This window comes from Myotis lucifugus, unplaced genomic scaffold, assembly GCF_000147115.1.
Source record: "Myotis lucifugus unplaced genomic scaffold, Myoluc2.0 scaffold_524, whole genome shotgun sequence".
Classification (NCBI taxonomy): domain Eukaryota; kingdom Metazoa; phylum Chordata; class Mammalia; order Chiroptera; family Vespertilionidae; genus Myotis; species Myotis lucifugus.
The window spans coordinates 420,835-433,260 of record NW_005871572.1 but is presented as its reverse complement, the minus strand read 5'-3'; the positions used below and the strand labels follow the sequence as shown (position 1 = coordinate 433,260).

At 36.9% G+C, this 12,426-nt stretch overlaps 1 protein-coding gene and 1 long non-coding RNA gene across 2 annotated transcripts in view; one reads left to right on the top strand and one right to left on the bottom strand.

Moving 5' to 3' along the window:
- The window catches only part of LOC111823507, a 17,797-nt gene extending 8,681 nt beyond the window's left edge, over positions 1-9,116 (top strand). Inside the window, exons 2-3 of the long non-coding RNA XR_002826536.1 lie at positions 121-220; positions 8,986-9,116. This is a non-coding gene — a long non-coding RNA (uncharacterized LOC111823507). The remainder of the gene's footprint in view (positions 1-120; positions 221-8,985) is intronic.
- The window catches only part of SYNRG (synergin gamma), a 59,654-nt gene that overhangs the window by 15,030 nt on the left and 32,198 nt on the right, over positions 1-12,426 (bottom strand). The window contains 2 exon segments of the mRNA XM_023745211.1: positions 1-287; positions 9,041-9,982. The exon segment at positions 1-287 is cut by the window's left edge and continues 16 nt beyond it. Coding sequence (XP_023600979.1) covers positions 1-287; positions 9,041-9,982 — 1,229 coding nt within the window.

Sequence of the window (12,426 nt, the reverse complement as noted above, 5' to 3'; positions counted from 1 at the left end):
GCAAAAGCCGGGAAGGGAGTCCTCTGGAAGAGCATCTTCACTTCCGAAGGTCGTGACTTTGGACAGAGATGTCATGGTGATGTTTTCGGAACTGCCAAATGAAGTCTCTTTCTTTTGTAGAACTGAGGCAGCTGAGGAGGATCTGCTTCCTGCTGAGAGGACAAATGGAGAGAGTTTTCTGCCCTGAGATGCATCATCCCTGTCTGACCAGTCATAGCTCGTAAGTGTGCTCACTGCAAAATTGCTACTGTAGGTTCCAAAAGCAGCATATTTTAAGTCCTCTATATCTGAAAGGGAAATAAGACCCCACAATTAGAGGCAAGCTCACGATTTAGGCAAAATGCCCTAAACTCTGCAGAAGCAAAATGTCTAGCATATCTGATTAGTTTTATGCTATACTGGAGTTAACTAAATTTAGAGTTTGTACTAAAATTAAAGGAGTTGAGCTGTAAAATCTGATCTTTAAAAACCCACGTTAGCCTTGACTCGTCATTTATATTTAGTTACAAGGAGAAGTTTTCTTTGGATATAAAAACTACTAAAAAAAAAGATAGGTTCATCTACCAATGTATATACTATTTCATATGAGAATAGGGCTATTTCATAAATAGTTCATTTATAAACTTTAAGATGTATTTACAATATTCCCTGCTTAAAGCATGCCTCTTTTGCCTTGACTTCGTTGAAAAAACGTTCCTTTAAAACATGGACATATGAAATGTACATGACAAACTAAAAATTGACAATTTCTCAAAACTAGAATGAAAATAATGTTACTTAACTTTTAATCAATTATTAGGAGTTTCTGTCTCAAGCCAGGCCAAATATGAGATTTCAATTAAGCAGTTACTTACCTAGCTGTTATTTTGGTCAACATGGGCGTCCTACTGCTGTGATGGCGTATGAGGAAAGAAAAATCAACCTGATCTACATTAGTCCCTAAAAAACAGAGGCAAAGGTCTGGGTCCTGTTGTGCTCCTGTTTCTCCTTCAACTATGTTCACCCCCCATAAAAAAAATAAGAAGAAGAAGAAGAGAAAAAGAAAGAAATGCTGGGGCAAAAGACTTATTTTAGATTCGTAGTATATGTTTTAGTAATTTAAGTGGTAGCATAAAACAGCAAAGAGAATGTAGGTTCTTAATTTAGACAGACCTGGGTTCAACTTCCAGCCCTGCCACCTATGACGTATGTGACACTAGGCAAGCTATTTCACATTTTTTAACCTTGGTTTGTTATCTGTAAGATGAAAATACCATGGACATTGGAAGAGATGTGTTGTGACAATTAACGATAATGTGTGTAAAGGAGCCAGGGCCTGGTAGGCAATACAAAATAGCAGTATTTGTACAGCACAGTGGCCACCAGCCTCAATTTGACATTTAGTTGCTACTTTAGGGCCTAAAATGAAATTATTTCAAAGTAAAAATGAAATGTCTACTCATCATTTTAGTGGTCTTACTAGGGAAACTTTCTTGTCCATATTCAAAAATCAAAACCAGCCAAGGCTGAATAACACGTACACGACAGCAGGTGGAGAAGCTAGCGACCTTTCAGCAGCACAGTCCAGTCTGGCTAACATGTTTAGTTTCATTTTAGTCACTCTCTACAAGGCCAGAAGGCCACACGCAACACTCCTCTCCGACAACCCAAACATGGTTTACAAAGAAAATGCTCAAGCCCTGGCCCGTTTTGCTCAGTGGATAGAGCATCGGCCTGCGGACCAAAGGGTCCTGGATTCAATTCCGATCAAGGGCATGTATCTTGGTTGCAGGCTCCTCCCTAGCCTGGGCCCTGGTCAGGGCACGTGCAGGAGGCAACCAATCCATGTGTTTCCCTCACATAGATATTTCTTTCTGTCTCTCCCTCTCTCTTCCACCCTCTCTAAAAATCAGTGGAAAAAAATATCCTTGAGTGAGGATTAAAAAAAAAAATTAAAAGAAAATGCTCAAAAGTTTTGTGACTCAGATTTTCATAACTAAGTCAGGAGGTGAACCCACACTGGGTTATTTTGTCTTTGTTTCCCAGCAACACGGCACAGTTTGAGTTAAGGGACTCCTGACATTTCCATAGCTCTTCTAACAGTATACCCCACATCTGTCTCTTTAAACTGTATTAGGAAAGGGTACTAAATTAAAAACAAAAATGAAACACCCTAGGTGTATAAAAAGGCCAACCAGTAAAAAGCATATAACATTCCCAAAACAACAGTGTATTTTAAAATTCTGTATGTACGTGGTATTTTTCAAATTTGGCTTATTAAACAGGAGAAAAAAAGATTCAGGTGAATGAATGAAAGAGACTTTAGACAAAATGCTTTCTTATTTCTTAGTCTCTGGCTGAGTAGTGTTCTGTTTTCCCCACTAAGGGACTAGAACAGTGGTTCTCAACCTTGGCTGCACATTAGAATCACCTGGGAATCTTTTTAAAATCCTGATTTCTGGGCCTCATTCTCCAGAAATTCTGTTTCTTTGTTACTAATGTTGTGGCCCCACCCCATAACAAAGAAACAGAATTTCCGGAGGATGAGGCCCAGAAGTCAGGATTTTAAAAAGATTCCCAGGTGATTCTAACGTGCAGCCAAGGTTGAGAACCACTGGACTAGAAGGTACCCTGATTCAAACAAGGTGAAATTCAATCAGGAGGCAGATGAAGTTAACACAAGACTTGTCTTCCAGGGGTACATTCAGAAGAATGTTTCACAATACAGATATTTTTATTATTAGACCCTACCAGAAAGCTCTTTGGGGAAGCTATATTATGAACTGCTCCTAGAATCTCATCTATTAAAAGAGTAGCAATTTTTCTAGAGACCAAAGATAAATTTAGTGAAAAGTTAAGCTCTAGTTCAAACATCACAATCAAGTTTCCAAGGCAATAAAAATACCCTTTTGTGCAATTATGCAACAAGGTGTTTGTTTTTTAAAACAGAAATGATTGTAGTATAATCATGTAAAAGGAATTACGAGAACAGGGATTACTTTAGCTGAAAAAAAGTATTTTTAAAATACTACCAGTCTTTAACAAATCTTATATTTTATACTTAAAAAAAAAAAGGAAGAGTAAATATACTAAAATCAAGCCTTGAGGTTGACTTTTAAATTTTCTTTTGCCTATAGTATAAAAAAATCATTTACTGAAGTGCAATTCATTTGCACACTGTATAAGGAAGTACTAAAACTGATATTTCATAGGAATGTGAAAACACTGTATTCCTAAACCTTAGCATTTATAAACAACATAAAAACAACATAATGAATATTAGTAATTTTCTAAGAAAATAGGTAAATCAGGAAAATTCCTTATTTCCCATGTTAATAGTTCTACACTTTCTAAGCAGTAAAATTCTATTTGTATGATGGCCTTAAAAATATTAAAGATTCTTTAAGACCTAGAACATAAGTGATGGAAGCTCTATTTGGAAAAATAATATGAAATAACCCACAGTTTAATTTGTAATCACCAAAGTTGCTACAGATGGGTTTTCAATTTGATAGCTGAATTCTACTAGTAAACATTGCAAGAGAAAAAGAAAACAGAATGGATGCAATAAAATGTACAGAGAATCACTACTACATTTCCAATTCTACTGAAGAACTCTGACGCTGTGCTAGGTTGAACTGCAATTGCACACAGATAATAGGCCAAACTGTGTGCTTTAATACATGTAATTGTTTGCAACCAGGAATGTCCTATTACAAAGGCCAAAGGAATAAACTATACAATCTGCCTTTCATCCTGTATCTCAAATCATGACATGGATTTCTTGCTTAGGCTAGTAAGTAATCCTATCAGTCTTCTATAACCTCCATTGAAATCCCTTCTAAACCAATGTTACACATGAAAACAAGGCATTTCTTGGAACAAAGAATGTGAGCTGCCACTACAGGACACAGACAGAAGGCCATACCAATTCCCATTTTCTAAAGCTGTAAGCATACCCCCAGGCGATTAATAAGAGTTACCGGCTTTTGAGAAAGGGGTTTGGAAAAGAAGAAAGGAGATACATGTGTGAATTCTACCATTCCCTAGTATTTTATATAGCAATAAAAATATTCAATGGACTCAGGAAGTCCTTTGAAAAACTTAAATATCTTTTAATTTCCAATACTGATTTAATGCAAATTTCATTTACCAAAGCAAACCATGAAACATTTATACATTTCAACTTCTTCCCACCCTGGCCCTTTTCTCTCCTGAGATCAGTCATATTCACATTCTCTATTAATTCTAAAACCTGGTCTGACTATATCCTATTAAGTCTCAAACACCCTGATAGGTGTTATTGAGGAAAACAGGAAAAGCTGCTGTGTAATTGCCTTCCAGTGTTTTCCAATCAGCACAGAAACCTCCCATTCTTTTGTACTGACTCATGGGCCAGCATTTTCCTTCCAAAACAACTTATCAAAAGTATTCAATTGATGGAAAACCAAAGCTACAAGCAGCTCTTTAAAAATAATTTGATTCTTTGAGTTATTTTAAGATTTAGCCCAGCTTCTTTGATATTGCCAGTGTCTTCTACATGTTCATTTGCTACTTTTAAAAATCAGCAGCGATTTTAATGTGAACAATAGAGTGATTGTAGAATATAAATACATTTGTATAATTTCTCAGGCACTGATGTATGAAGTCAAGCACTAGCCACGTCTTACTTAACTTGGTATTGGAATAAACAAAATGATTTTTTGTTTGCCTGTTTAAATCTGTAGCACAGAGTTCTTTAACTCTTTATTGCAAGTTCATAATATTACATTATTAAAACTTCTCCCTATAAGTAAATGTTACTCTGAACACATTGTTTAATTTGTGAATGCGACTGTTTTACACACAATTATATTCAGTCATTTTCTCCAGCCTGCTTAGATAAATGCAGAAAGGATTTAAAATAAAAGTCTCAGGTGGACCAATCTAGCATTAGATAATTCCATTGACAAAGGAAAATCTTAGCCAAAGCTACCACAAGACTGGTCTTATCTATGGCGCCAGGAAACCCTAAAGGGCACCTGGTATTATCACTTTAGATCAGTGGTTCTCAACCTTCTGGCCCTTTAAATACAGTTCCTCATGTTGTGACCCAACCATAAAATTATTTTCGTTGCTACTTCATAACTGTAATGTTGCTACTGTTATGAATCGTAATGTAAATATCTGATATGCAGGATGGTCTTAGGCGACCCCTGTGAAAGGGTCGTTTGACCGCCAAAGGGGTCGCGACCCACAGGTTGAGAACCACTGGTCTAAAGCATTATGCCCTGGAATACACAATATTTTAAATGGCAAACCCAGCTTATCTTAGAGTTAATCTAAAACCCAATATGCAACTTTTTTCCTTCTCAAATGGCATACTTCAGATAGTATAAGTGATCTGTTAAGAATTCTAATAAAAATCCTTATTTTCAATGGTTTAATTTCCTTTCTGCCTCAATTTTAAAATATAACGAAGAACTAAAGCCTCAAATTGTAAGAAAAAAAGTTAAACCATAGAAACAACCCCTTTTGCCCAAGGTTTTTATTGATCTTGGGGCGTTTATTTTTTTATCTGAAAACAATAATATTCTCAAGATTTTTTACTATTATTATACTCTAAAATGGGGGGTGAGGGTGGGAGCCCTGGCTGGGTGGCTCAGTAGGTTGGAGTGTCATCCTGTTGTGCCAAGGTTGCAGGTTTGATCCTAAGCCAGGGGAAATAAACAAACAAATAAGTAAATAAAATGAAAAAAATATTTTCCACATTTGGCCTGTTCTTGTTATTTTTGTGGGTCTTTCTAGAATTCTTTTCTTAAAAATGAAAATGTTTGGTCTACTTTGAGGCATCCTCTAAAGTCGTTTTATGGACTAAGTAAAAAACAACCGAGAGCGGCTTCACAATACATTCTGAAGCTGGAAAGATAAAGTACAATTAGAGGGTGAAGTACCCAATTTCAACTCAAATCAAATCAGTCCTGGTATTAACACTGAACACTTTCCAGTACACAGATTATCAATTTAAATTAAACTTACATTTACTGTGCTCAGAAGTCCATCTCAACACCATTTGATAATTTATTTTAAATTAAATTTACTGACAATGTGTCCTTTTCCTCTGGCCCCTCACCTTCCCCTCTCCTCACAATGGAACTCCTACTGGAGAAAGGCTCTGTGATCTTTACTAAGCAATAAAATCTACTGTTTCTTCACTAAAAGAAGTAAATTTCCTAATGTCTAAAATTGTGTTCAGTTTACACTTTAAAAAATATTTAAAGTTATATTTTAATCCAGTGAGATGTTAAAAACTTTTATCAATGGAATTATAAGGGAAAAAGCTAAAATGCACCAATACTTTTCTAGGAGAAAGGTGTTTGAGGAAACAAAACAAACAAAAGGGAAAACCCTCTAATCACAGGAGATGCTATTGCTTTAAACTTGATTTGGACCAGAGATTTTTTTGGTCTAACCCTGAAAAAGTACAAATTACACACATCCCCACACTTTCAAAATATGCCAAAGAATTATTTATTAACATAGGACTTACAGATCACAAAAGAGAGTGGTACAGAGAGCTGGAAAATAAGTCATCAGAATAAGCATGCAGATCAGTATTTGCAGAGGAATATACCAAAGCAAGTTCAAAAAGGCACATTCACACAGAAAATGTCTATAAAAAAAAGACATCAGAAAAGCAGCCCAAAAAAGAAAAAAGAAAAAAAAAGGCGCTGATTAAAATACAAAGATTTTTAATGACAAAGAAGAGTTACTTTACAGGTAGGTAGGTAGGTAGGTAGCTACAGAAGTCTTGCTAACCCTTTGAGTGTCACAAATGAAGGTAAGCTCTTGCTGCCAACAAAACCAGATGATCTTAATGACTGCATGTAAAGATGCTTCAGTGCCAGAGAGATTAAATTTAGTGGGCGGACAAAAGCAGCCTAGTTGAAATTATATGCAGCAAGGGCTCAAAGGGTTAAATGTAATAATATGCAGAGAAATCAGGCAATGTTATTAGCATTATCTACCTTCCATACAAAGAATTATAGCAAGAGTTAAAAGAGACAGTATCCCCTTCAGAGTTAAGTTAGGGTTTCTAAATAGGATTAAGGTCTAGAGATAGCGGTCTACTACATTTTATTCTCTCTTCATCAGCACACTTCTAATTTCTCCAACAAGAAGTACCTTTAACCCTCAAACTAAGAGAGCAAGAGATACTGTGGTCAACATGAAAACCGAAGAAGTCCCTGTCATGTACCCTCCGCAATACATTTATGCAGCAATTTTGCTCAACAACAATATAGTGCATTAGTCAGACATCAACCCCTTTTAACAACCGCTCTAAAGGGATACTGCTTCTTTCTGACAGGTTTACAGATCCAAAGGAGGGAACAATCTGCTTTTAAGAATATCTCAAACTGAAGAGACTTGGCTTGAACATTACAGGTTCCAAGCTGGGAATGTTCCAAACATACATAAAAGAATATGAGCACAGAATATTATTTTAACAGGTCAATCAGAACAAGGAAGAAGAAAAACAGCCTCCCCTCCCCAAATAAAATGGGAGAAAAAAAACGACACCCTAAACCCAGATTAGACTCATCTCATAAAGACATTTAGCTTGGCACTGTGAAAGAATATAGATTCACTTTCAGAAAAATAGCTTCTAATTAATAATTCCAGAGTCCAGAAGGCTAGTTTACTTGTTATGAGATTTTTTAAATAAAAATCAAATACTGTTGTTCAGAAAATGGAGCACTTTGCAATCAACTGCTGTGGCTCAAGCAGCTCATACAAAAAAGAGAAACAAATTCACTGTATCAAACAAACAGTAGCAAAAAAAATATATATATAGGAAACCATCTGAGGAAAAGTACAAAAAAAGGAAGTAGACAGTCAGGGGCACAAGGAGTCTGAGGACAGACAGCCCACTGCACTTGGAAAATACCCTGGCAAGTAGCAACGTGAAACACACAACATCTCTGAAAACTTGCTCCTGCCTCAGCACCCTGTTTAAGGATACCTTCATTTCAACAGCCAAAGGACAGAGGCAATTTTGTTTTCTGATTGCAAAAGTCATTAATACTTTACAATTTCTGCCTGGATCTGTAAACTTGGAAGTCTGTTACGTGTTCCTCTCTAGTTAAAAAACAACAACAATGAACCTTTCATATGCATAATAAATTTTCTAGAATACAGTAATACTGAGATATCTCTCATTATTAAAGGCCACAAAATAGGTTTATCTTTCTATATGTATCAAATAACAAAACAAAATAAAAACTAGGACACTTGGGAATCTAGTTTTTATGACAAGAAGTTAAGCTAGAGAATAAACTGCTACATGTAAATTCATATAGAATTTTAAGAGGGCTCCCTTAAGATATTCTCAAACATTTTATGAGAAAGTGAGAGGTTACCCTATTCTATCATCTACAGACCTGTTACAATTTAATACTTCCAATAATAAAGTTTAACACTGAAAACTGTACCTGAAATCCACTAACTCACGCCCTCCTCTTTGCCAGACCCTGGCACACAGGACATCCATACACAAGCACTTTCCCTCTTCTTCTCTTGTAGGGACCTGGCAAACTACAACTGGCTACACATTCTTACTTTATTGACCTAACAAGAGTCAGTTTCTGTGAACAAGAAATTGAAAACCTATTTGAAAAAACAATGACATATACCCAAGAGAAGAAAAAAGGAGAGGGAAACACTGGCCTCACTCACAGAAATAGAGGAACATTACTGGCACTGCAAAAATTTCTACAAAAACTTTTGGCAATGTGGGTTCATTTAGCAGTGGATTTTTATGTGCCACTAACACCAAGTTGGTGTTAGATTTCAAAAATAAAAGTATTTATCCAATCTAAGTTCCATAGTATTCAGGGTATCCATTATACCCAAGTATCCCTAGATTCAAATTTAACATTGCTTATGGGGACTGGTAACTAAGAGGTTATTAGTAATTCATAAAGATTAAGAGCCAGAGACTTACTGTCTGTAAATCAACACCCACAGAACCATCTTTGAAATCTACATCACCATCACCAGAGCAATCTCACCAATTCCTCACCTGCAGCAGGAGGATGCTGGCCACTAACTGTTGGTAAATCCAAAGAGCTATCAGACATGACATGCTTAAGATCTCCTCCCACATCAGCCAGTTTCATGTCAAACTGAACAGAGAGTGCATCTTCAGAGTCCTCCTTGCCAACACTGCTGCCACCAATGGAAGGGAGATCCAAGGACTTCACTGACGCAGAGTCTTCTTTGGTGTGTCTGAAAGCCACTGCTTTCTCCCCCAGGGATTTGTCTGAGTTCATGGAAGAAAATTTATTGGAGTGGAAGTCGGCAAAATCATCATCACTTTTTCCTGAAGGAGGGTTATCTCTCAGTTCGTCACCTAGTCCAGATCCTTCCAGAGAAAGCTGTTTGAAGACATCATATTTGGTAGACGCAGCAGCAGAGTTCTGTCCACTCTTCACTGTGTTGCTCGAGCTGCTGGTCAGAGGAACAGGATTAACTTCCTCTTTGAGGGCATCATATTTGTCATCTGTCTTTTGCTCAGATGAAACAGAGCTATTACTGAAAGCCATAAAATCTGCAAAGTCATCCTGCTCCCCAACAGATGCTGGACTAGAATATTCCCCAAAAAGGTTGAATTCTCCAAAATCATCAGCCAAACTACAAGATTTAGTTGATGCCAATGCTGCTGTGGCTGCAGCAGGTCCTGCCTGTGGTCGTGTAGAAACAGATTTTGATGTACTAAATGTGGCTGAAAAAGACAATGGTTTCTCGCTGCTGCAAGTAACTGAGGAAAACATATCTAAGTCTGCTAAGTTCAGAGGATTTTTCACTTGAGTTTGTTGTTTCTGTTGTATAGCTCCTGAGGGGAAGGCTGCTGGAAAAGTTTTGTCTTTTGTTGGTGGCTCTAGGGGTGAAATACTACCGGCAGTTTTAAAATCGGTGAAACCATCATCAGTCCCTGCAGATCTGAATTCTGCAAAGTTTTCTCCTGGAAGAAAAAACAACAGCGAAATAAGAAAGAGTTGAAAACAATATGATGCACAGCATATTAAATGACAAGCATACTTTGCCGGCTGGCATGGCTCAGTGGTTGAGCATCAACCTATGAACGAGGAGGTCATGGTTCAATTCCCGGTCAGGGCACATGCCTGGGTTGCGGGTTCCATCCCCCAGTGTGGGGTATGCAGGAGGCAGCCAATCAATGATTCTCTCCCATCATTGATGTTTCTATCTCTCTCGCCCTCTCCCTTCCTCTCTGAAATCAATACAAATATCACAAGCATACTTTTATAAAGTTTTCCCTTACTGGACTGACATAATTTAACTACAGTTTAAACCGTACCAAATATTCCTTTAGTAACTACGTATTTGTTTCCACACTGAAGGCTAGTGATAAAAAAATCAAACCGAGAACACCAAACAGTATTCTTTTCATTTGCTCCCTTTAGTGAGAGAAGTCTCCTGGTGCCAGATCCTTCAGTTGGCCAAAAGCACTGCTTGCAGAACTTTTTCGCACTGAATGGCCAGCCAAGGGTATAACAGAATAAAAAGTCATTGCTGGCCCTAGCTGGTTTGGCTCAGTGGATAGTGTTGGCCTGCGGACTGAAGGGTCCCAGGTTTGATTCCGGTCAAGGGCACATGCCTGGGTTGTGGGCTCCATCCCCAGTGGGGGGTGTGCAGGAGGCAGCCGATCAATGATTCTCTCTCATCATTAATGTTTCTATCTCTTTCTTCCTCTCCCTTCCTCTCTGAAATCAATAAAAATATATTAAAAAATAGTTGTTGCTGAAGAGAGTTATAATAAAATATTGCCCTTTAAATATAAAATGTGTTACATGGTGGTCAATCAGGAAAAATATATCACAGGTACCAATGGGATATTATGAAAAACAAAAACAAAAAACCACCCTGCATCTAAACTTAGGATGAACACCACTTTAACTTGACATACTAGGTGGTCTTGCTCCAGTATACGGAAGCATTAATTTAAAGGCAACTCTGATGAAAATTTTTGAAAAGGTATCTACTTATTTGCAAAGCATTCTGGCCCAGGGCACACTGTAAAGCAGCTTCTCCCTATACTGTCTAACAAATCCAAACCTGTCAGTACTTGGGTTTTTCTTGAAATCAGCCATCTCACTGACAGCTTATTTATTAAAATTCAAAGGAATTTGAATACGCACTAACTCTACTATTAAAACTTTCAAAGGATATGATTTAAACTTATACTGTGCTACTCTGAGGATGGGGTTCTGACAGAATTTTTCATTAATTTTTTAGTCAGAGAAAATAGGTACTAATGCAGTGGTTCTCAACCTCTGACCCTTTAAATACAGTTCCTCATGTTGTGATCCAACCATAAAATTATTTTCGTTGCTACTTCATAACTGTAATGTTGCTACTGTTATGAATCGTAATGTAAATATCTGATATGCAGGATGGTCTTAGGCGACCCCTGTGAAAGGGTCGTTTGACCGCCAAAGGGGTCACGACCCACAGGTTGAGAACCGCTGTACTAATGTATTTCTCATAAATATTTAAATAGACTCAGTTAAGATACTGATAAAAATCTGGAGCCACGATTCTTATTAGGTTTTCTAATGTTATCAGTCATAGGTATGAGGTTGGGATGCAAATGATCTTCGTTTTCTATTAGTGTCTGAAGGTCTTCCATAAAATCCACTAGGTCAGCGGTTCTCAACCCGTGGGTGGCAACCCCTTTGGGGGTTGAACGACTCTTTCACAGGGGTCGCCTAAGACCATTGGAAAACACATATATAATTACATATTGTTTTTGTGATTAATCACTATGCTTTAATTATGTTCAATTTGTAACAATGAAATTGGGGGTCACCACAACATGAGGAACTGTATTAAAGGGTCGCGGCATTAGGAAGGTTGAGAACCACTGCACTAGGTAATACCAGGTAATGAAAACCAGAGATAAACCAAATATAAATATAGCTATACCAACATCACCTGTTTAAAAATATGTGTCAGAGAGTTATAAATCAAAATATGAGCTTTAATTTCCTCATCCACTTTTTAAATTATATTTTCCCTAAAAATAAAATATAAAAGCATATGAACTATAAAAATGTATTTAAAACTAAAATCCAATTCTTAAAATTGTCATTAATGCAGGCTTTAAATATATTGTGCATGTAAAGTGATATATATGTTTATATATCATAAAAAAAGCATGGAAAATAATAGAAGCAGATTGCTTCCTCCTAATCTGAGCTACTTAACCAATTCACCAGCATAATTCATCAACACAGAGAAATCTATTTAATATTATTAGGAAAACTTTAGAAAGAGAGGAAAAACATTCAGAATTCCTCTGTTTTATGTTTGTAAAACAAAAGACCAATAAAACTATAGTCAATTTCACAAACTGTTTTTGTGGGCAGATGTAAAACTTTTTTAAAA